The following is a 22,561-nucleotide window of genomic DNA, read 5'->3' on the forward strand; positions in this document are numbered from 1 at the left end:
CAAGACCCCCGCCAAAGCAGCAGTAGTAGCCAGGAACCCCGACACCCAGGTGGTATAGCAGATCGAGGAAATCCACCCGCAGGGCAATCACATCCCCCACCCAGACCAGGGCCAGACCAAGGGGACATGCACTGTTCCACTTCTGAGATCAGAGATCACCTTAAACCCCAGGGCTCAAACGCCAGGCCTGTGTCCTACATGATTTTAAATTAATCTGCTAATGAAGCTCCTCACTGGCTAAACAACCAGATCCAGGTAATCAGCAGCAGACGAGGCAGGATTTCTGAAAAACCAGCAGGAGGCCGGGAGTCTGAGAGGGCTGCTTAAACTGTAGACTGCTGTCAAGCAGGGGGCCTTTGCTTTCATGAAAGAGCCTGACAGAAGATCCCAGGAACTCCTTTGAAAAACCTTTAATAATAATTTAATAGTAAAAGTTTGTAAAAAAGAGTTTGTAAAATGACTAAATCAGCTAGATTAAAGCCTGCATTTCAAATTATTAACATTGTCTATAAATATAATCTGGAAAATCATGATCACCTTCACATGGAGGACATGTGACAAATGGAAATCATTTCATTCTATCCAGAATGTTTTCACGGCTCCCCACACACAAAATAAAGCTGCTTCAATGGAATACAGCTGAAGCAAAAAAAACACTGCTGATCCAAAAAAAAGAAAGATTGAAAAAAACTTCAGGAGATTTTAGTCCTGCTGCTCTAGGATGAAACTGGACAGCAGGTTGACATCTGTCTCTGCGGGGTGGAGCTGCAGCTGCAGCGCCACCATGCTGTCCTGACCGGGGAAGACCTGGCACAGCTTCAGCCTCAGCTCAGACGTTTGCTCTGCAGTCCTGTTCTCCCGCTGGGCGCGCCCGGCAGGGGGCCTGCGACCTGTCCCGTCTCCTAAAGCACCTACTGCTGTTCGGTCACGGAAGTTCAGAACTTCGGTCTGGGAACGGGGGGGTTTAGAGGGGAGAGTCGAAGACAAACCAGCAAAGGAGTGGCTTCCTGGAACCGCAGTCCTGAAACTGAACACAAGGAATTAGAGGCATGAAAATCAAAGTTTCATGGAGGAAAACTGAGGAACTCACCTCTGTTGCAGGCTAAGAAACTGGTCCAGGTGAGGCCCCCCCCTCCCCAGAGGGTCATCAGGGACCATGAAGAGGTCCCCCACAAAGGTGTACTGCAGGAGCCTGCAGGAGAAGGAGGTCAGACAGACAAAGGCGGAGCTTGAAGATGTCTTCAGTGAGCAGATCAGCTGACCTCTTCCTGATGATGTCCCTCCACACCACAGACTCATCCAGCAGGTCTCTCAGGTTGTCGTTGGTTACAATCACTCCATCTGTCTTCTGCGCCAGCTGCAGGATCAGTCTGTGGGGAGGGGGGCAAATGCATTCATCCTTATTATTATTATTATTCCTCCTTAGGGGCTAATTGTTGCATCACTTTGCTCTGCTGTGACTCCTCAAACTTCTCCTGTCTGAGTCCGTGACGTTGCATCGGGATCTGGACTCCCTGGCGTCCTCAGGATACCTGCTCCACCCGGAGCTCCGAGGGTTTCAAGAGACCCATGCGGGGATGAAGTCACGCACACACGCGACCGCCGTGCACGTACCTGTCATCGTACGAGCTGATTCTCTTCCCTAGGACCTCCCTGGAAGGGGTGTAGTGGAGCAGGCCGACCGTCTGCAGCTCCGTCAGGTAATGCTTCTCTGAGAGACAAAGACCACGTCTGAGCCGCCGGGTGGCCATGCACACGTACGTGCACGCACACATAAGTCCACACAGTGCTTGTGGACTTACCCCTTTGAAAGGTACTAAACACATTGTATGTACTTTAAAGAAAAGTATCTATAATAATTAAGAAATTGAAATTTCACACCACATTTCATCCAAGCTCAAACATTTGAACACTTTTATAGAATTTAGCAGCAAAACAGAATATGTTGTATAGATTTGTAAAGATATGTTTCTTTAATCAGAATATTCTGTTGACCAAGAAATGATACGTGCCAAATATCAACATAGTTTTCAACAAGAATATTCTGAAAGAAATGATCATTGTTGTAGTGTGGTCAGCCCATTCGGATTTTAAGCAGACGTTTATTTTTACACATTCCGTTTTTTTTTGTCCACTATTAAGGATGCCACAAATCTCGATCGAAAACCGAACCGTTCGTTTTACCCTAAAGCCGAAAGTGAATCAGGATATCACGGGAAAAAGTTGATTTTAAAAACACTATCTTGGGCATTTGCATGTATTTTTAGAGGAAACCATGCCTCATGAATGAAAATGCTCCTCCATCACTCTCGTGCTGCAGAAAGTGTAGGGGTTTGGCCTGGTCTCCCCTAGGTCATGGAGTGCCCACTACAATGGTATTTTTAACATGTCCTGTTGGCTTTTTTCGGGTCCTTCTCCAGACTAAGAGAGAAGAGTGTTGTGTAGGGCTGATCATCGTCAAAGAGCTCTGTGAGCGGCGCTGCCGTGAGCGGCACTAAGGCAGCCATTAGATCGGTAAAACTTTAAATAAAATAAAAAAGTGATGAGCATTCTCAAAACGCATTTTAATTATCGGGGTTTAAGAAAACGGAAAAAAAGTCACGTTTCTGTTAGCTATTATACGCAATCTTAATTCTGATGGGAAAAGTCTAATGACCCAGCATTTAGCAGCATTTAAACGCATCACTTACATACAAATCTGAAAACGTGAAAGGAGTCTCAATCTGATCTCACAATTAGGTTTTGTGTGTGGATCTCAGGTGTAGTATTTAAAGATTTGTATGTGTAGGAGCCATTTCAAATTCGTATTTAGTTTTAAGCTGGCGCAATTTCAAGATGTGCGTCCGTAAATTGTATTTTTTAAGTATTCAATAGTCAAGTGTACATATGCATACACAATTGAAAGTACTCACAGTTATGCGCAAAATGTATTGCATGAATTACAAATCTAGAATTACGCACACACACACACAAGTCGGGTGAGAGTATTTTCTCTTCATGGGTACTTCCACGGCAACAGTTCAGACTGTAACTCAAAGGTGAATTTCTAATATATTACTGCCGCTCTGCAGAAACTATGTCCTATAAACCGAAACAAGTTTTTGGATTTTGGCTAAAAATGACAATCATAGTCCTTTCATTCCTGTGTGAAGCCATAAACACTAGTTTAGGTGGAGTTCCATGAGAGGAGGGTGATGGGGGCTACCTTTGATCCTGGAGTCGCTTTTCTGCCTCCACTGAGGGATCAGAGCGCTGATGTTCCGATGACCTCGGTCCCAGAAGTGCTGTACGGCCAAAGCGATCCCCCGACAGGAGAAGAAGTGACCGAGACCGTGACTACAGCGGACAGAACAGGCACAGTCAGCTCTGTGGTGGAAACTAGCGCTCAGTCTCTCGTAAAGAGCATCTCACATTTCATGAATTCAATCTGAAGTGTTAACCGGTTAATACCAGAGCTGTCGTAGACGATGGAAAATACAGTTCCTTCTCACTATATCGCTGTTCGTCTTCCGCAGCCCCCCTTTCGGCTTATCCCATCAGGGGTCGCCACAGGTGGTTCGGCAGAGATTTTTATGCCGGATGCCCTTCCTGACACAACCTTGTATTTTATCCGGGCTGGGGACCGGAACAGTCAGACCCAGACTTGGGCCTCCTTGTGGCTACATAGTTAGGCTGTAGCGTTCAGGGTCTTGCCCAAGGACCCACACTGCATGAAGCTCACTGCGCCCCCTGGGAATTGGACCCTGATTTCTCGTGCACTAAACCAACTGAGTCATGGATTTCCTTTCAGGGCAATTTTGCTGTTTTTTCTTTTTTTTTTGCGCGCTGTGTTCTGCGTCCTGATTTGCTGTAGATCTTGCCAATCAATGTCTTCCGTGGGTCTACTCTGCAGAATGCATTCTGTTTGCCAAATCTAAATAAATCTTTGATCACAACAGATCTTTGTTTTCATTCTATGATACTGGACTTTTCTTTCTATGAAGGTTTGAGCTTTGAGAGTTTAAACAAGAGAGAAAATGGTGAAAATGTTCATGTCTGATATGCTTTATTACTGTCAAATTTTGCATATCAGCACAGAGAATCAGCTTTAGCGACTGGATGCGTTGGAATGGTATCAATTGTGGAAACCAGTTAGTAGTTACAGTATTTAAAGAACGCCAGCCCCAGAGCTACAGCTTTGGTGTTAAAGCTTTGTTTAACCCTTGTGCTATCTTAGAAGACCCCACCCTTACATTGACGTGTTCTCCCTACCATGACAAATGTGGATAAAGGTGGAAAGATTTCATGTAATCCATGGACACCAGTGAAGATCACAAATCATTGAAGAAAAAAGGTTCAGAGCACTGTCTAATGAGTCTAGATGACCCAACTCCCAATGTTAAAGTGCCTAGGATAGCACAAGGGTTAAAAAAACATTAATGTAACTGAAATGACCAAAAAGGAAGATGCTGTATTAAAATCTAGTCGCATTTTTGCTTGAAAATCTAGGAAACAAGAAAATGGATTTCCAGTTTTGATTATGGGTGCAACGTGTATGTTTGTACGACGGAGTTTTAGGGCCACGGTGAGGAAAAAAAATTTCTGGCCAACATGACGAGATTAAAGTCGTCATGTCGACTTTAATCTCGTCATGCCGAGAAAAAACTCGGCACAAAAAAATGGCGAGAAAAAACTCGACACAAAGTTTCGAGAAAAAACTCGTCGTGTCGAGATAAAAGTCGAAATAAAGTTTCGAGATTAAAGTCGCAATGTTGCGCGAGAGCAGTGAAGCTGAGTCTTTCAGGAGTATTCAATGTTATGGCTAATGTTAGTGAGCTAGTGGCTTTGTATTTAAGAGCTTACGACAGTTTTATGGCCACCAAAAAAAAAAAGATTTTATTGGGAGATAAAAACTCTTACATTTACGGGGAAAAGTCATAGATTAACAAGGAGAAAACACCGAAGTTGTCTGTTTATCGGAGCCTAGTTTGAAGATGAAATATGTGGAGCCTTTTGTGAAGCTTTATTTCCGGATTATAGGTTTAAAACAAAGAGATTCTGAACCTTTTGGCGACTCAAAATCAGATTTTTGTCAGTGGATCCGTCTTTCCGGGGTTCGGTGTCAGTAAAGCGGAGTTTCATATCTAAAATAAGGAGCTCAGAGACACGTTTGGGTGTAGAGGACCGCTGCAGCCTTTATTTTCCTTTTCATTCACATAACCTGAACTTCATCTGTCACATTACGTCATGAACCTGTCATCCGATCACCAATGCGGAAGTAAACAGTGTTACATACGCCCACTGCTGCAGACGAAGCGTTCCTCAGACACTATACAATAATCTCGTAAATTTACGAGTTTTTTTCTCTCGCGCGCAACATTGCGACTTTAATCTCGAAACTTCATTTCGACTTTTATCTCGACAAGACGAGTTTTTTCTCGAAACTTTGTGTCGAGTTTTTTCTCGTCATGACGAGATTAAAGTCGACATGACGACTTTAATCTCGTCACGTTGGCCAGAATTTTTTTTCCTCACCATGGCCCTAAATCTCCGTCGTAATGTTTGACTGACTCAAACAACTAAATGAAAAATTGTACGTTGTATAAATGTAGTGTTAGGTTTTATGACAGAAAAGTGCTTCCTGCTAAATCAGATGCCAACTTCAGCCTTCAGTTTTTTTTTTGGTGGTGTTAAAATGTCAGTTTAGAACCTCTGGGCTGCTCTAAGAATCTGTGAGGAATTAATCAATTCCAGTGGTAAGAATTCCAAAAATGTTTGATTCTACAACATTCTTTTGGATTTCTTAACCCTGTAAAGCTCACTAAAAAAAAACAATTGACAGGAAATTCTGTTTTTTTTTTTTTTGAAGTTGAGCTGTTTTGGTGAAATCCACAAAAGTTTTTTGCATTCTCATTTATTAGGTAGCCTATAGATTGCATTAGTTATGATATGTTTGGGGATTCAGTGAGTTTCACGCACAACAAAGAACCTGATGGATCCATGGTCTTAATTTTGAAATTTTTAGCATGATGTAACTGTATTATAAACAACCCAGGAGTCATTTAGAAAAAAGAATAACAATAGATGAGTTATTCTCAACATTAATTTTTGAAAGTAACTAAAACTTTTCCCGCCATGTGTTTTAAGGATTTCAGGGAAGCAGCCATTTTGAAATAAGCAAGAAAAAGCCCTTCTACTGCCCCTAGTGGAATGATGATGCAATACAGGGCAGAAAACGTGGACCAAGTTGTATGAGAAGTTTGGATCATGCTAAGGAGAAAGGGGTCTCAGAAATGTGCGTGTCAAATAGGATACGAATGTTTATATAACGTTTAAACTGTTGCTTTTTCTGCACACAGCTAACAAGCACAGTAACTGTATAACTTCCAATAATGTCTCTAATAAACGGCGAGTCTAACAGGTGCTCTTTACTTTAGATGCCGGTCTCTAATAGACACCAGGTTCCTTTAAGAGCCCCCAGCGATCAGTTAGCTATGCCCAAGAAACGCTGCTTGGGTTGAAATTTCATGCGGTGGCACACGCAAAACAACATTCTGGTGAGGAATCTGCACCACATTTGGGCTGATTCCTAAACCTTTGCATGAATGGCGCAAGCAGATGGGTGATATTATGAAGACGGCTGCAGAAAAGGGAGCAAACCGATTTCCTGGTGGAGATGCAAAGAAAGAGTGACAAATTAAAAATCTGGTCTTAACATGGAAAATGAGCTGCATGAAAGTGGATTTTTGATACGCAACTTGATGCTTAAAGGGACAGGAAGCGTTCGCTAATCATAATATAATGCAATGTTTTTATCATTTCAATAAATCCTGAAATGTGAGTCTGTTTTTTTCTCTGCATCTTGTGACCGTATTTCAGTGCAAAATGAACCCGTCAACCATCACCGTTCTCTCTGTAATGGAATCAACGCCGGTTTCCAATAGACGCCTGTCTCTCATAAACGCCAGGCCAGCTGCCACATTTTTGGAATAAACGCCGTGCTACTATTGGAAGAAATGCAGCATGTGTGTCCACCACCGCACCTCATGGCTACGTTACTCCCGTCGATGATGATGGTCCTCAGGGAGGGGTTCCCGGGCTGGTCAGTCAGCTTCAGCTTAAAGGGGGTCTGTAGCCCCTCCAAGAAGCGCTGCTCCCCCGTCACAACCAGAGAAGGGGGTGGCATGAAGCCTTGCCTCTCCTTCGTCCTGACGGAGTTTGTGGAGGAAGGCACGGGGTGTTGTTTCACAGGGTGGGGGTACTTGGGGGCGCTGCTCTGGGGTTGGGGGGCTTGTATGGACCAGTTGGGGGGCTGACCGAAATCTCTGCAGGGTTGAAAAGTAGGAAGCTGCGGATCAAGAGAGGGGGGATATATGGATGTGGGGGGACCTTTGACTTCAGGCAAGATGAGCTTTGGGAAGTGCAGGTCAGCGAACATTTGGGGGGGGCTACTCCCTAAAATGTCAGACTTTACAGGATGATCCCCCGCTTTGTCCCCAGACTTTTCTCCTCCTTCAGCCTGATCTGTTCCATCTTTCTCTGGGATGGCATCTTCCTCAGTCTCCCTAGGCCCCTCCCTGGTGTTGTGGCCCTGCCCCCTCTGCAGCTCCAGCAGGAGCTGGTGGGCGGAGCCTTCAGACAGCGAGCTGTAGACTTTGGCCACGTTCTGCTCGGTGTACCCGCAGCTGGCAGCTGCTTTCTTCAGCACCCCCAGGACAAAGTCCTCCTCCATTGCTGCCTCCTCATCCTCCGCGCGGCTCCACTCCTGCCTGCTGTCCCCTGTCCCCACCTCCTCCTCTCTGTGCTCCGTCTCACAGGGGCGGTTTTGCTCCTGGTTTAAATCCGGGTCTCCCCGGGTGGTAAAGCTGCGGTTTTCCCGCTGCCGATCACTACAGTCCTGCTCCTGCTGAACCAGGTCCAGAATCTGCGAAGCCTCCTTGAGTCCAGTTCTGGCAAGGACTCGTTTGACCACGTCTTCTGTGTACCCCATGGCAGTGAAAAACTTCAGGAGGAGCCAGAACTCCTTGTTTGTTGGCGAAGACTGCACCTCCTGGTCCTCCGATCGCCTCTCTGGCACCTTCACCCCTCCCTGAGACTCCTCTTCTCCCACCTCCTGCGGGGAGAGTGGGGGTGTCCTCTCTGCCCCCTCAGCCCTCCCTCTTGAGCCTGTAGGGGGGAGTAAAGCCTCGAGACCCCCACACGCAATAGCAGGCACCCCCTCTGCCGCTCGGTCGGCAGAGCCAGAGGAATCCCAGGGGGTCTGCTTATGCACACCTGAACCCTCCTCGGACGGCGCCGGGCTTAAGCCGAGGCCGGACTCTTTCACCAAATCCAGAAGGACTTCTTTCACGGGCCCAGACAGTACAAGCAGATCCAGGATGTGTCTGTCCTCCCATTTCTCCACCAGAGTCTTGAAGGCCCGCCGTGAATCCAGGGACTCGCACACGCCTCGCTCCCCTGTGTCCCGGGCCTGGTTGCCTTCACACCTGGAGATCAGTTCCGTCACCAGCGAGTAGGCTCGAACCACCGGCTCCGCCAGACCCGATATGTGCAGAAATCCGGGGGAACTGACCTGCAGCCACAGAGAGAGGAGCGTCAGTCTGCGATGGTGTGGAAAAGTCATGCTGTGAAACGGCTATGGTTCTGACGGGCCTAAAATGCATCACAACTAACTGCGGCCCATGAACCTAATGTAGCCTAAGAAGGCTTTTTAATCTGCTCACGTCTTGTCTTCAGTGGGTAAAGTCAATGCTTTCTCCTCTGACAGCTGTCTTGTATTTAACAAGGTCTTTAAAAAGAAACGTCAAAGGGATTTTGGCTAAACTACATTTATAAGTAAAGAAAAGTAAAACCATTGTAATTAAAAAATAGATTGCATAATTGATAATAGTTAATAAATGTCAGGCTCAATTTGCCAAATTTGAAAAAGCAAAGTTCTGGGGACATAGGCACGGTCACGCTACTGCCTTACTAAAATGGCGTAAATGGCGTATACTTATATAGCCCCTTTCTACATACAAGGCCCAAAGCTCTTTACAGTCACAGACACATTCACCCAGTCACACACACATTCACACACTGGTGGCGGCTCCGCTGCCGAACACTGGCGCCAACCTCCCACCAGCTGCCACCTATGTAGCCATAAGGGAGTGGTCCCCCGTCTGGATAAAATTGAGTCAGATAAGCGCGGCATCCGGCTTAAAACTCTCATGGCAGACCAACTGTGCAAGACGTTACATAGAAATTAGATGGACATTCCAGTACTTTAGTACCTCACTGAATCTGCTTTGCTTTGTTTTTGGAAATGTACACCTTTTTTAATGAAAGTATAATTTTATATTTTTTATTAATTCTTTGCTTTTTTCTGCTGTAAATTTGCGACTTTTTACATAATAAATGTTCTATTTTATTTTCATAAAATTACGACTTTTTCTTATACTTTTACGTCTTTATTCTCATATATTTATTCTTTTTATGGTGGCCCTAATACTCAGTCATAGAGGCACATTTTAATGTTCATTTATTTATTAAACCAGCTTCTTGATGAAACCCTTAAAAAACAAGTGTCTGGAGTTAAGAGTGAATTCTTGGAGCAACTCTTCACTGACAAAGGCTTTTTAGTGTCAGTGCAGAAAGCTGTTGGTCCTTGTTTTGCTTGTTTTGAGGGGAGCGGGAATTAATTGATAGTAAGAGATGGTAAAAGGCAGCCCCTTTTCTGAACATCACGTCTGGACTCAAAAGATAAAAGATTCCAATAGCCGAACCCACCTAGACTGTCAACGCAGCCAAAGTCTGAGATGGAAGAAAGGACCACAGCTCAGCTTCCAACTCAAAAGGAAAAGGATGTGATCATCAATCAGCTCCCAGACAACTTTAATAGATGTTTTCCAACTACTGATGGAAAGTGTTTGTAATGCCTTATTGCCCTTTATTTAGACAGATTGAAGTTTTATGATGTTATAAGGAGGTTGTCTGCAGAAGATATAAATCTGCAGACAAATTTGCTACCTGGACGTAGATTTATGTTGTGAAGTTTTCATGTTTGTACAAAGGAAAACCTCTATAGCCACTATAAAGAAAACAACTGGGATCACAGTTTGCTTCTGCATGAAAAAGATTAAGGAAACAATCAATTAAGTGAAAGGTGTAAATGACCATATTCCTGCAGAATTTGTTTCAGGTGCCAAGATGTGTTCAGGATTTTCTGACAGACATTTCTGCAGAAATGTTCAAATGGAAAATCACTTTTAATGTGATTATCTGCTGTAATGCATATGCTGATCTCATGGTGCATATAAAAGGAAAACATGCCCTGAGATCGTCTTACCACAATAAGAGCAGAGGTATTTCTGATTAGGCTGTCCATGAACAGCCCTTTGGCTCCACAGAAAATGCAGTGAAGGACCTCCGGATACGACACCTCCTTCTGCTCCTCCTGGTTGACCAGCCCCTTCGTGAACAGCTGGAAGACAGAATTTAAAAGTTTGCTTTCAGGACTTTCTGTTCAGCAGCACAAATGCTTCTAACAAAAATATATATATTTTCCCTCTTGAGTCTGTAGTAGAGGAAAGTGCACAAACGCTCTTTCAAAAATTTTCCTATCAAGCTTAGTACTTAGTACTTAGTAGTTGGTGACCCCTGCTGACCCCTTGTGACCCCTGCACCAAAGCATGTTCAATGTCAGACTGAATTGAACGATGATGGTTAGACCTGCACAGCAGCAGCAGACTAAACTACCAGAACAGTCTATGAGTTAGCTTTTAGTTCTTAACTTATTCACAGCTTGTTGACAAAAATGTTTGTCAATTTTAGATTTGTTCTGTAAAATTTGAAAGCTTTGAAATTTATTTTTGGAATGAATGCTTTGTTTTTAATGGAACTGATCAAACAGTTTAGTATTCTGTTTCATTTATGTTCTCTTTTGAAACTTGAAAGCTTTTGCTTTAATCGTGTTCCTTCAGTGCATCTGTTATGTTTAAAGTATGATAGGAAATAAATATGTAAATCTAAACAACCTGCTGATGATCAATTCTGACAAATGTAATTATTTGGATTTTATTGTGATATATATCATTATCACCTGATATGAAAAAACCGAAATCGCGATATAAAAAATTCCATATCACCCAGCACTAGTCAAGAGCTGTGGAGCTTCATCTGAGATTAACCCAAGCCTCAGTATTCTGATCCTCACAAATGTTCAGAAATATGTTCCACAGCGTTTTTCAGCTTTTCAGATTGGTATACAATAATTATTATTCCTTTTGTTTTTTGGAGACCGAGAATTAGTCCTTTTTATTCTATAGAGACGACAAACGCCACTCCAAAGAGATTAAACAGCAACTTCTCAAGATGATGTGGTCAGTTTCTGTAAAACCGCGGCGCGCTGATGCTTCTTACCTTGGCAGCTTCCACGTTGGCGCTCGCTCCCCGCAGCTTCAGCCATATCTGCCCACCACTGCCGTGAGGTGGCCCATCCACTCCGATATTGAAGGTCACCCTGAAGATCCGCTCCACGGTCCCGTGCAGCGAGGTCAGGGACCCGCGCAGCATCCCGGCACACGCAAACTCATCCTCCACATCTGCACCGCTCCCTCCAGCTCTGTGTCCTTCACTGAACATCCCGACTGATCTGACTGGCGCAGAGGCCTTCAACATACTGGAGAAAAAAAAAAGATCTTAGTGATGAGACTGAGAAAGACACGGATGGTGCTGACAACGACTGTGGAGCAAAGTTAATAAAAACCCACTCCAATCATCCTTTTGATCTGTTGTAAAAGCATTCCCAGTGGTCTTTAACTATGATTATGCCGTTTTTAGCCTAAATAAAAAAACCTGTGTTGTTTTCTAGGACATAGTTTCTGCAGAGCAGGAGGAGTCCATCAGAAATTCACACCTCAGTTGTGGGTTGGACTGTTGAAGCACCGTAAGCCCGCCCCCATCCCCGTCATCCATCTGTTTACATACTCTTCTGCTAGTTTACAGGCCCTGACAACACATTCTAACATTAGTGGTGCAACAAAAATGGCGAGGAATATTGGAGCTATCCAGCCGCATAGTTTAGATCCAGATTCCAGCTCAGACAAGGAAAACGAAGAGTGGATGCATCAGAATGGAGTGGATCTTTACCAACATCTGAATGGAGTGAGAAAATGTCTTAGATCAGGGATCCGACAGGCCTTTAAGTTCTAAACTAACATTTCTGGGTTAACTGGTTCAAATACTGCTGGCACAGACTAGAACCTACTGAATAACAAGACACAAACACCCCAGGTCAGAAGGGTGGATTCCCACTGTCATGTACCAAGGAAGCACCAGACTAGGATTAGACCAGGATTATACCTGTCAGAGTGAATGTTTTTCTACACTTACAGAGAAACTTTATGAAAACAGGTCCTGCTTCCTGTTTGTTGCTGTGATTAGGGGGAAATTGACACTGAACAGGGAAGGGAAATCCAAAGCAAATCACTTGTGCAAAAAGCAAATCGGTTGTTTGTGGTGGATTGCCCCATGATTGTTTCTAAAATGGGCTGTAGGTTCCTAGAGAAACGCATACTGGGGCTTTTTATGCGCAGCTGCATGGCTGCTGTTCAGTGACATGTTGATCCACGATGAGGAACCTCAGAGAACCCAGAATGACCAGACTCGTTTCAATGACTGCCTGATGATTCAAATGTTGGTAAACAAAAACTAATATCATATGTGCCCAACGATCAGTCAGTATGACGTAAAAAGAATGAAACATGGCGCCCTCACCCCCTTTCACAACAACGTGACCAAAACGATGTTGTTTAGCTTATAAACAAGTAAACAACACTGCTGGTTCACAAACTTGTATTTTCTTTTTTTTTATATCTCAGCTTTAAATATCTCTTCTCACGAAGCAGACAGCGCGTGCCTGTCTCCACAACAAGGAAGAGACGACTGAACCACACCGAACCCAACAAGCAGAACTTTAGTTTTACCTACGTGATCCTTCTTTGGTGGGGAGCTCATCACCTCAGCCCTCCATTCGCTCTACTTCCGGAAGGTCCAACAACACGCGGGGGTCCAAAGTTTGCGCGCGCGACCGCAATTGGAGCTGAGCAGAAACACTATGGGATCAGAAACGAAACTGAAGGAAACTCGCGCGGCCCCGTGCCTGTAAGGGCGTGTGCACGAGCCGATCTAGTTTAGGTTGAATTCAGAACAGTATATTTTTTTTTTTTTTTTTTTTTTTTTTTTTTTTTTTACAACTTTATTGAACAAAGCATAAGCATACAAAATCCAGCATCAAAGACTCAGAAAGAGCATCAGCAGTGATAGTCAATGTCATCAATCCAAACTTATTGAATCCTTTCAAGAAGAAAAAATAATAATAATAAAATAATCAGAAATATATCCAAAATAGAATATGCTGATAGAAAAATAAATTATCTTAAAATATATAAAAGGGGATTACAAAATAATGATAATAATATTTATAATACAAAGTTTTCTTAGAGGAGGGGATTACCTATCAAACAAAAAAGCACAAATTATTTCAGTGTTACTTGCTTTGGGTGTATTAATTTTTTTTATATATTCATAAAACTGGAGCATCTCGAACTTAAATATGGTGAAGTTGGGAGTTGTTTTTTTAATTCTGCACTTATGAATGTAAAATTTGGAAAGGAGAAGTAACAAATTAATACTTTTTTCTACTTTTTTATCATCCGAATTAAAATATGCAACTATTTGTTTCAATTTTAAAGCAACGTTACAGTTAAATTTGCTGTTTACAAAGCATTCTAATTGGTTCCAAAATTCAAGGGAAAGTTTACAAAAGTAGAAAAGATGAAGAACTGATTCAGGGAAATCAATACAAAAACTACAATTATTTTCTATATTTGAGAATTTGGATATAAACATATTTGTGGGGTAAATGTTATGTAGAATTTTTTTGTGTATTTCTTTAACTTTGTTATTTATACAAAATTTATCTGGCAATAACCAAGCTTTTTTCCAATTTATATCATTTAAAAGGTTGTTCCAAAATATTTCTCCTTTTGGTGTGATATGTCTTTTTTCACTTAAGGTATTCCGAATATATTTATTGTTGCATTTTTTATTGAGAATATCAATGCCATTAATCATTAAAGGAGAGTCAATTTTAGAGGCGTCTTGATATTTAAGGTGAGAAGTCATCAGCTGAATTAATCCTGAGGGGAGAGCTTTCATTACACCATTAAATTCTTTGCTGGTTACTGGAAAACACATTTTATTTAGAAATCTGCCATAATCCAAAATCGTACCATTCTCGTCAAAAAGATCCGAAACATAAATTATTTTTTTGTCAATCCAGTTTTGTTTAAACAAAGATTTATTTTGTATTGTTATGTCTTCATTGTTCCAAATTATACTTTTGTGTGGTGAGAAATTGTGATTATAACATAACTTCCAAGCAAGAAGAGCCTGCTGATAAAAATTTGAGAGATTGACGGGAATCTTTTTGATATTATAGTTACATTTTAATAGAAATTGAAGGCCACCAATTTTATTAAAAATATTGAAGGGGATGAAATACCAAATTGAATTTGAGTGTTGAAGGCATTTTTTAATCCAGTTAATTTTAAATGTATAATTCAAATCAGAAAAATTTATGAGTTCAAACCCTCCTTTACATGAGTGGGCATAAAGTTGTTCTTTCTGGAGATAGTGACGTCTATTTTTCCATGTAAAGTTAACTAAGAGGTTATTTATTTCTTTGGAAGTTGAATCAGGAACAAATAAAGATAAGGCAGGATAAACTACTCTTGAGATCCCTTCTGCTTTAGTCAAGAGGATCCTGCCAAAAATAGATAGATCTCGTTGAAGCCACATATTCATAACATCCTGCATTTTTTTAATTCTCAAGGAGAAGTTTTGCTTTTGTCTAGATTTAATGTCTTTAGTTATACTAATACCTAAATATGTAACTACATCTTTAATCGGGATACTATGAATTTTTTCATATTTTACGTTTTTAATACTTAATATTTCACATTTTCCTAAATTAAGGTGTAATCCGGAAGCATTTGAAAAGGAGTTAATTGTGCTTATAGCAAGGTCAACTTGGTTTCTGTCTTTTAAGAATAATGCAGTATCATCTGCTAGTTGTGTTATTTTGATTTCTTTCTGAAATATAGATAAACCTAATAAGTTTGGACAATTTTTAATTCTTAATGAAAGTAGTTCTGCAACAATTAAAAAGAAAAATGGAGAAATTGGACATCCTTGGCGTACTGATCTATTTATGGAGAATCTTTGGGATGTATTAGGATAAAGAAGAATAGAGCTGCTAATGTCTTTATAAAACATTTTAGCGATAGAAATGAAATTTTCCCCAAAGCCAAATAATTTCAGTGCATTATAGAGAAATGGATGTTCTACAGTGTCGAAAGCTTTGTAAAAGTCTAAAAAAAGAATGAGTGCTTCAGAATCAATGTGTTCTGAATAGTCTAATAAATCCAAAATTAACCTTATATTATTGCTAATATGTCGATTTTTCATAAAACCAGATTGAGTCTCGCTAATAATTTCGTGTAGATTACTTTTCAATCGTTGGGCATAAACAAGAGCTAATATTTTATAATCCACATTCAAAAGAGTTATTGGTCTCCAATTTTCTATCATAACAGGGTCTTTATTTGGTTTGGGTATTAAAGTTATTAAACCCTGTTTCATTGTAGCTGTCATTTCTTGTTGTACAATGCACTCTTTGTACATCTCCATTAGATGAGGATTGATAACATCCCAAAAGTGACAATAAAATTCTTTAGAAAGACCATCATTTCCTGGAGATTTCCCATTGTTCATCTTTTTTAAGGCATTAAGCAGCTCATCTTTAGTTAAAGGATCGTCACAGATAGATTTGAATGTGTCTGAAATAGAAGGGATGTGTTCTTTTAGGTTACCTAAAAACTTTTGACTGTATTCTTCATTAAATTTGGAAATATATAATTCTTCATAGAATCTTTTTACATGGTTTGCAATTTCTGTTGGATCAGTACAAATATTATTATCAATTTTCAACTTTGTAATTGTATTTCTTTTATAATTTCGTTTTTCTAAAGCAAAAAAGTAGCTGGTATTTTTTTCTCCATTTTCTAGCCATTTTGCTCTAGATCGAATGAAGGCGCCTTTTGCAGCTTCGATGTATAATTTATCTATTTCATTTTGAAGCTGGGTTAAATTTGTCTTTTCATCATCAGAAAGAAAGGTTTTGTGTAATAAAGACTGTATAGCTTCCATTATCATATTTTCTTTGGCCTGTTTGTTTATGTTAAGAGTTTTACTACGTTCAATTGCTATGGATCTAACTTTAAATTTAAAGAACTCCCATTTCTGCTTAGCATTCATGCTTTTATTTCCAAATATATGTTTTGCTTCTTGTCTAATGGAATTTTCAAAATGTTCATCTTCAAGTAATTTGTTGTTAAATTTCCAATATCCTCTTAATTTATTGTTTGTTTTGTGTTTTGAACCATTTAGTTGGATAGTTATCATTTTGTGATCAGAAAATGGGGCATAACAATGTGAAATATTAGTTATATATTGTAGACAATTACAGGATGTTAACCATAAATCTATTCTTGATTGCAGAGTTTTACGAGAGTTACTCCAGGTAAACTCTTTGCTATTAGGATTGAGAAAACGCCACGCATCAATGAGGGAAAGTTTATCAATTAGGAAATCAGTCAATTTAAATTGAGAGTTTAGAGCTCTTACTGGAAATCTATCCACACAATCATTTGGGGCATCATTAAAATCTCCCCCAATAATCAGAATTGCATCTTTATATTTCTTTATAAAAGTCTGTATAATATTGTAAACATCTGTGGCTAATTGTTTTGTTTGTGCTATTATATTGTGACCATACATATTAAGGATTATGAAAATGGAATTATCCAGCTTTAACGCCATTACTATCCATCTGCCATCTTCAGAACTCTTTTTTTCTAAAATATCCCCAGTAAATTTGTTAAAGAGTATTGAAACACCTGCAGAATGATGAGAAGCATGAGAGAAAAAATACTGATCACCCCACTGAGATCTCCAAAATTTTTCATCCAACTCACAAGAGTGAGTTTCTTGCAACAGAAAAATATTTCCGCCAGTTCTTCTAAGAAAAAGAAATAATGCTTTTCTCTTGGTTGTATCACGTAGTCCCCTAACATTTAAAGAAATTATTTTTAAAGAGTTAAACTTAAAATCAGTCATAGCTTATAGAACACAGAACTTGAAAATAAGAACTAAGAACAAATAACGATTCTATACCAACTTACCTAGCTTTAGGGATAAGTTGGAAACAAAAACTTATCGAAAGTTTGACATGCCTTCATAAGGTAAAATTCTAAGTCAACAAATGATTGTTGCAAAGGGAATATTTCTTAATTACCGACCTTTACAGTTACATAAATCAGTCTTTTAGATTTTCAGCTGAAACTCTCTTTCCATCGATGATGGCATCCTGTCCTCTCCAGGTGGCTTTCTTCCCTTCTTTCCGAGCTTTTTCCACCAACGGCCAGATCTTTCCTCTGTTCTGCCTTTCACGAAAGGTCAAATCTTCGGCGATGCGAAGCTTCTTTTCCTTCATGACTGCAGCATCCTTTGACGCCCTCCAGATTTTCTGCCTGAAGACTCGCATTGTGAATTGAATGATGACTGGTCGAGGCCTGTTTTCATCTTTACGCTGTCCCACGCGATGCACTGTGTCAATGAGAAAGCCAAATTTCTGCCTTTCTTCTGGAGCTATCTGGGCAAAAACCTCAAAAACTTTTCCTCTTGTTTCCTCCGTTGTTTCATTTGTGGATTCAGGAAGGTTGAACATCTTCAGATTCCACCTGCGACTGTACCGTTCCATCTCATCGGTCTTCATCTCCAGATCTGAAAATCTCTGATTCACCTCTTGCATCCTTTCCTCGCTTTTTTTAACCTGATGATCCAATCCTTCCACCACTTCTTTGATGGTTACAATATCTGCAGTGTTTCTGCAGATCTTTTCTTCAAGTGAAGCAAACCTGCCTGTTAATTCGCGGATTGCGTGTAGAATATCAGCATTTGACACATGTTCTTCTTTTTTTCCTGAACACTGTTTCTTTGAGAGAGGACTTGAAGCAGGAGATTCAAGCAGCAGTGCACAAGCAGAACCTGCGCCCTCTTCATCTGTGTCCATTAACATGTTCCCTTTGATTTTATCTCGTTTCGGCATGGCGTTAGCAATAGCTAGCTAGCAATTGCTATAATAGTGGTGGATTGAAAGATCTTCCCCAGCAGGAACTCCCAGAGCGAGTAAGTAATGTTGAGTTCGTTTTTTTTTTTTTTATATATTTAAGCAAGCTCTCTTACCGGTAGTCAGTCACTGTATTCATTTGTTGTCTTGTTACTAGGGTTTGGCACGCAAACTTCTGCAGAGTTTAGAACACTACAGGCTCCCGGTCCGCCATCTTGCCGAACCCCCCCAAATTCATTCAGAACAGTATACAATGTTAATGTTTAATTGTCATTACGTCACAGCGCTGGACGTACGGGCTGCAGTACAAGAGCTCGAATATCCGGAAACACACTTGGCAGGAAACGCCTCAAATCAGGGGCTTTTCAGTGACGTCACTGGGATTTTCCGCGATTTTATTTTTTTCTTTCTTTTCGTTCATTCTTGATAATAATGTTCTTATTTATGTTGTTTACTTTTTCTTTGTTTGTTGTTTGTTTTAAAGTTGTTGTCTTTTTAATTTTGCCGTTGATGTTGTCTGTTCTATTGTTGTTGTTGATCATGTTTTTGTTATATCGATGCAATAGTGTTATTATGATGATGTAATAGTGTGGCCAGACGGAGTTGGTGTATACAATGGGAGGGTCTAGGCATGTTGGCTGGTTGGTCAATAGGGTCATAAAGTACATCTGTGACAGAACCTTGATATGGTGAGTTAGGGTCAGATGGGGGGGGTAAAAGCCATGTGTCTCTCAGGGTGGGTGGGGAGTTTTTGCATCATTTTGCATAGTTTCATCAGGAGTTTCCCCCCTGCCAGCAAGGCCAAGTGAGCCCCTTATGGTTTAAAAGTGGGCAGAAAATGTGGGCCACGAATGGGTTTGTCCGCTGTTTCCGTGGTGGCCCCACCTGTGTTTGCCCAGATGTGTAAGCCAATGTAGGCAAACACAGGTGGGGCCACCACGTAAACTCCGGACAAACCCATTCGGGGCCCACATTTTCCGCCTACTTTTAAACCATATGGGGCACACTTGGCCTGGCTTGGGGAGTAATACGAATTTGCAATAAAAGTCATCTAAAAACACAATTTTCCTCAGTTGGTCTTTGACAGCACATGCATTTGCAACAGAACATGGAGGAGTGTGTTTGATGTCATTGTTGATAATGTTGTTTAGAACAGGTATTCCAGGGGGGTATTCGAAAAAGGTTATGTGAGTGGATAACCTCGGCTTTCGGTTCCAAAAATGGAGGTATGTTTCAGGGTATGTCAAGTTGGCATAGCAACTCATACTCTGAACATAACCTGGTCTGGAGCAGGTTTAGTTGAAGGTTGGTTTGTTTTCAGAGAGGTGAAGCAGCATGGCGTGTCCATTTGAAGATGATTTAGTGGATGAAGAAGCTCAGATGACCATGTATGGATGTTGGAAAGATAAACTTTTTTACATTGATTTAACTTAATTATTGTCAGGTAGGGAGATTGAGGTTGATGTTTGCGGATGACATTGTAATTTGCAGTGAGAGTAGAGAGCAGGTGGAGGAACAGCTAGAGAGGTGGAGGTTTGCTCTGGAAAGAAGAGGTATGAAGGTCAGTCGTAGTAAGACAGAATACATGTGTCTGAACGAGAGGGATCAAGGTAGAAGCGTTAGGTTACAGGGGACTGAGGTGAAGAAGGTGCAGGAGTTTAAGTACTTGGGGTCAACAGTTCAGTGTGATGGGGATTGTGGAAAAGAGGTGAAGAGGCGAGTGCAGGCAGGTTGGAGCGGTTGGAGGAAAGTGTCAGGAGTGTTGTGTGACAGAAGAGTGCCAGCAAGACTCAAAGGAAAGGTGTACAAGACAGTGGTGAGACCAGCTCTGCTCTATGGGTTAGAGACGGTAGCAGTGAGACAGAGACAAGAGGCTGAGATGGAGGTAGCGGAGATGAAGATGTTGAGGTTCTCCTTAGGAGTGACCAGGTTAGACAGGATAAGGAACGAGTACATCAGAGGGACGGCTCACGTTGCCTGTGTTAGCGACAAAGTCAGAGAAGCCAGACTGAGATGGTTTGGACATGTTCAGAGGAGGGATAGTGGATATATTGGTAGAAGGATGTTGGAGATGGAGCTGCCTGGCAGGAGGGCAAGAGGACGGCCAAAGAGGAGATACATGGATGTCTTAACAGAGGACATGAAGTTGGCTAACGTTAGGGTAGAAGATGTTCATGATAGAGTGAGGTGGAAAAGGATGATTCGCTGTGGCGACCCCTGATGGGAAAAGCCGAAAGAGAAAGAAGATTGTCAGGTAGGGAGGGCTGGGGAGCATGAAGGACCCAAAATGCAGAGACGGGGGACACACGGTTCCAGGGCAAGGGGTTAATTCTTCTTTCTCTTTCGGCTTTTCCCACCAGGGGATCGCCACACCGAATCATCTTTTTCCACCTCACTCTATCATGGACATCTTCTACCCTAACATTAGCCAACTTCATGTCCTCTGTTAAGACATCCATATATCTCCTCTTTGGCCGTCCTCTTGCCCTCCTGCCAGGCAGCTCCATCTCCAACATCCTTCTACCAATATATCCACTATCCTTCTTCTGAACATGTCCAAACCATCTCAGTCTGGCTTCTCTGACTTTGTCGCTAACACAGGCAACATGAGCCGTCCCTCTGATGTACTTGTTCCTTATCCTGTCTAACCTGGTCACTCCTAAGGAGAACCTCAACATCTTCATCTCCGCTACCTCCATATCAGCCTCTTGTCTCTGTCTCACTGCTACCGTCTCTAACCCATAGGACAGAGCTGGTCTCACCACTGTCTTGTACACCTTTCCTTCTTGCTGACACTCTTCTGTCACACAACACTCCTGACACTTTCCTCCACTCGCTCCAACCTGCCTGCACTCGCCTCTTCACCTCTTTTCCACACTCCCGATCACACTGAACTGTTGACCCCGAGTACTTAAACTCCTGCACCTTCTTCACCTCAGCCCCCTGTAACCTAACGCTTTTACCTTGATCCCTCTCGTTCAGACACATGTATTCTGTCTTACTACGACCTTCATGCCTCTTCTTTCCAGAGCAAACCTCCACCTCTCTAGCTGTTCCTCCACCTGCTCTCTACTCTCACTGCAAATTACAATGTCATCCGCAAATATCATTGTCCAGGGAGATTCCTGTCTTACCTCGTCTGTCAGCCTGTCCATCAGTATAGCAAACAAAAAGGGACTCAAAGCTGATCCTTGGTGTAGTCCCACCTCCACCTTGAACTCCTCTGTCTGACCTACAGCACATCTGACCACCGTCATACTTCTCTCATACATGTCCTGAACTACTCTGACATACTTCTCTGCCACTCCAGACGACCTCATACTGTACCACAGCTCCTCCCCCTGGACACCCTGTCACACGCCTTCTCTAAATCTACAACCACACATTGCAGCTCCTTCTGACCATCTCTGTACTTTTCCATCAACATTCTCAAAGCAAAAATGGCATCAGTGGTGCTCTTATGGGGCATGAAACCATACTGCTGCTCACAAATCTCCACCTTCTTTCTAAGCCTGGCTTCCACTACTCTTTCCCACAGCTTCATTGTGTGGCTCATCAACTTTATTCCTCTATAGTTGCTGCAGTTCTGCGTGTCACCCTTGTTCTTAAAGATCGGGACCAGGACGCTTCTCCTCCATTCTTCAGGCATCTTCTCACTCTCTAAAATCCTATTGATCAGACTCGCTAGAAATTCCACCGCTGTCTCTCCTAAGCACTTCCATACCTCCACAGGTACGTCATCAGGACCAACGGCCTTTCCGCTCTTCATCCTTTTCAGAGCCCTCCTAACCTCATCCTTTCCAATCTCTGCTACTTCCTGCTCCACAACAACCACATCTTCCTCCCTTCTTTTCCTGTCATTTTCCTCGTTCATCAGCTCCTCAAAATACTCCTTCCATCTTTTCTGTACACTCTCCTGGGTTGTTAGCACCTTTCCATCTCTGTTCTTAATCACCCTTATCTGTTGCATGTCCTTCCCATCTCTGTCTTTCTGTCTGGCTAGCCTGTACAAGTCCTTCTCTCCTTCCCTTGCTGTCTAACCTGTCATATAGCTCATCGTAAGCTTTCTGTTTGGCCTTTGCCACCTCTCTCTTCACTCTACGCTGCGTTTCCTTGTACTCCTGTCTACCTTCCTCAGTCCTTTCTACATCCCACTTCCTTTTAGCCAACCTCTTCCTCTGGACGCATTCCTGTACTTCCTCATTCCACCACCAAGTGTCTTTACCGTCTTTCCTCTTTCCAGATGACACACCTAGCACCTTCCTACCAAGGGCAAGGGGTTTATTAAACTAACAAAAAGCGGTCCAGAACAGGGAAACAAAACTAGACTTACTGAGAGCAAAACATGAA

At 41.9% G+C, this 22,561-nt stretch overlaps 1 protein-coding gene across 2 annotated transcripts; it reads right to left on the reverse strand.

Annotated features, from left to right (window-relative positions):
* Positions 1 to 395: 395 nt before the first annotated feature.
* On the reverse strand, positions 396 to 13,175 carry khnyn (KH and NYN domain containing). Of its 2 annotated transcripts, none has more exons than XM_011487656.4 (9): positions 12,949 to 13,175; positions 11,380 to 11,638; positions 10,307 to 10,441; positions 7,023 to 8,551; positions 3,206 to 3,336; positions 1,615 to 1,711; positions 1,263 to 1,370; positions 1,091 to 1,192; positions 396 to 1,027 (listed from the first exon to the last, which is right to left on the reverse strand). In XM_011487656.4, exons 2-9 carry the CDS (start codon positions 11,635 to 11,637, stop codon positions 703 to 705), a joined length of 2,685 nt encoding a protein of 894 aa, XP_011485958.1. In that variant the 5' UTR covers position 11,638; positions 12,949 to 13,175; the 3' UTR covers positions 396 to 702. The 2 variants fall into 2 exon arrangements, with proteins under 2 accessions (XP_011485958.1, XP_004080027.2); XM_004079979.5 differs by having other exon boundaries at positions 12,945 to 13,175.
* Between the last annotated feature and the right edge of the window lie 9,386 nt (positions 13,176 to 22,561).

The sequence above is a fragment of the Oryzias latipes genome, chromosome 18 (genome assembly GCF_053564925.1).
Source record: "Oryzias latipes strain Hd-rR chromosome 18, Olatipes_Hd-rR_3.1".
NCBI classification, from domain to species: Eukaryota; Metazoa; Chordata; class Actinopteri; order Beloniformes; family Adrianichthyidae; genus Oryzias; species Oryzias latipes.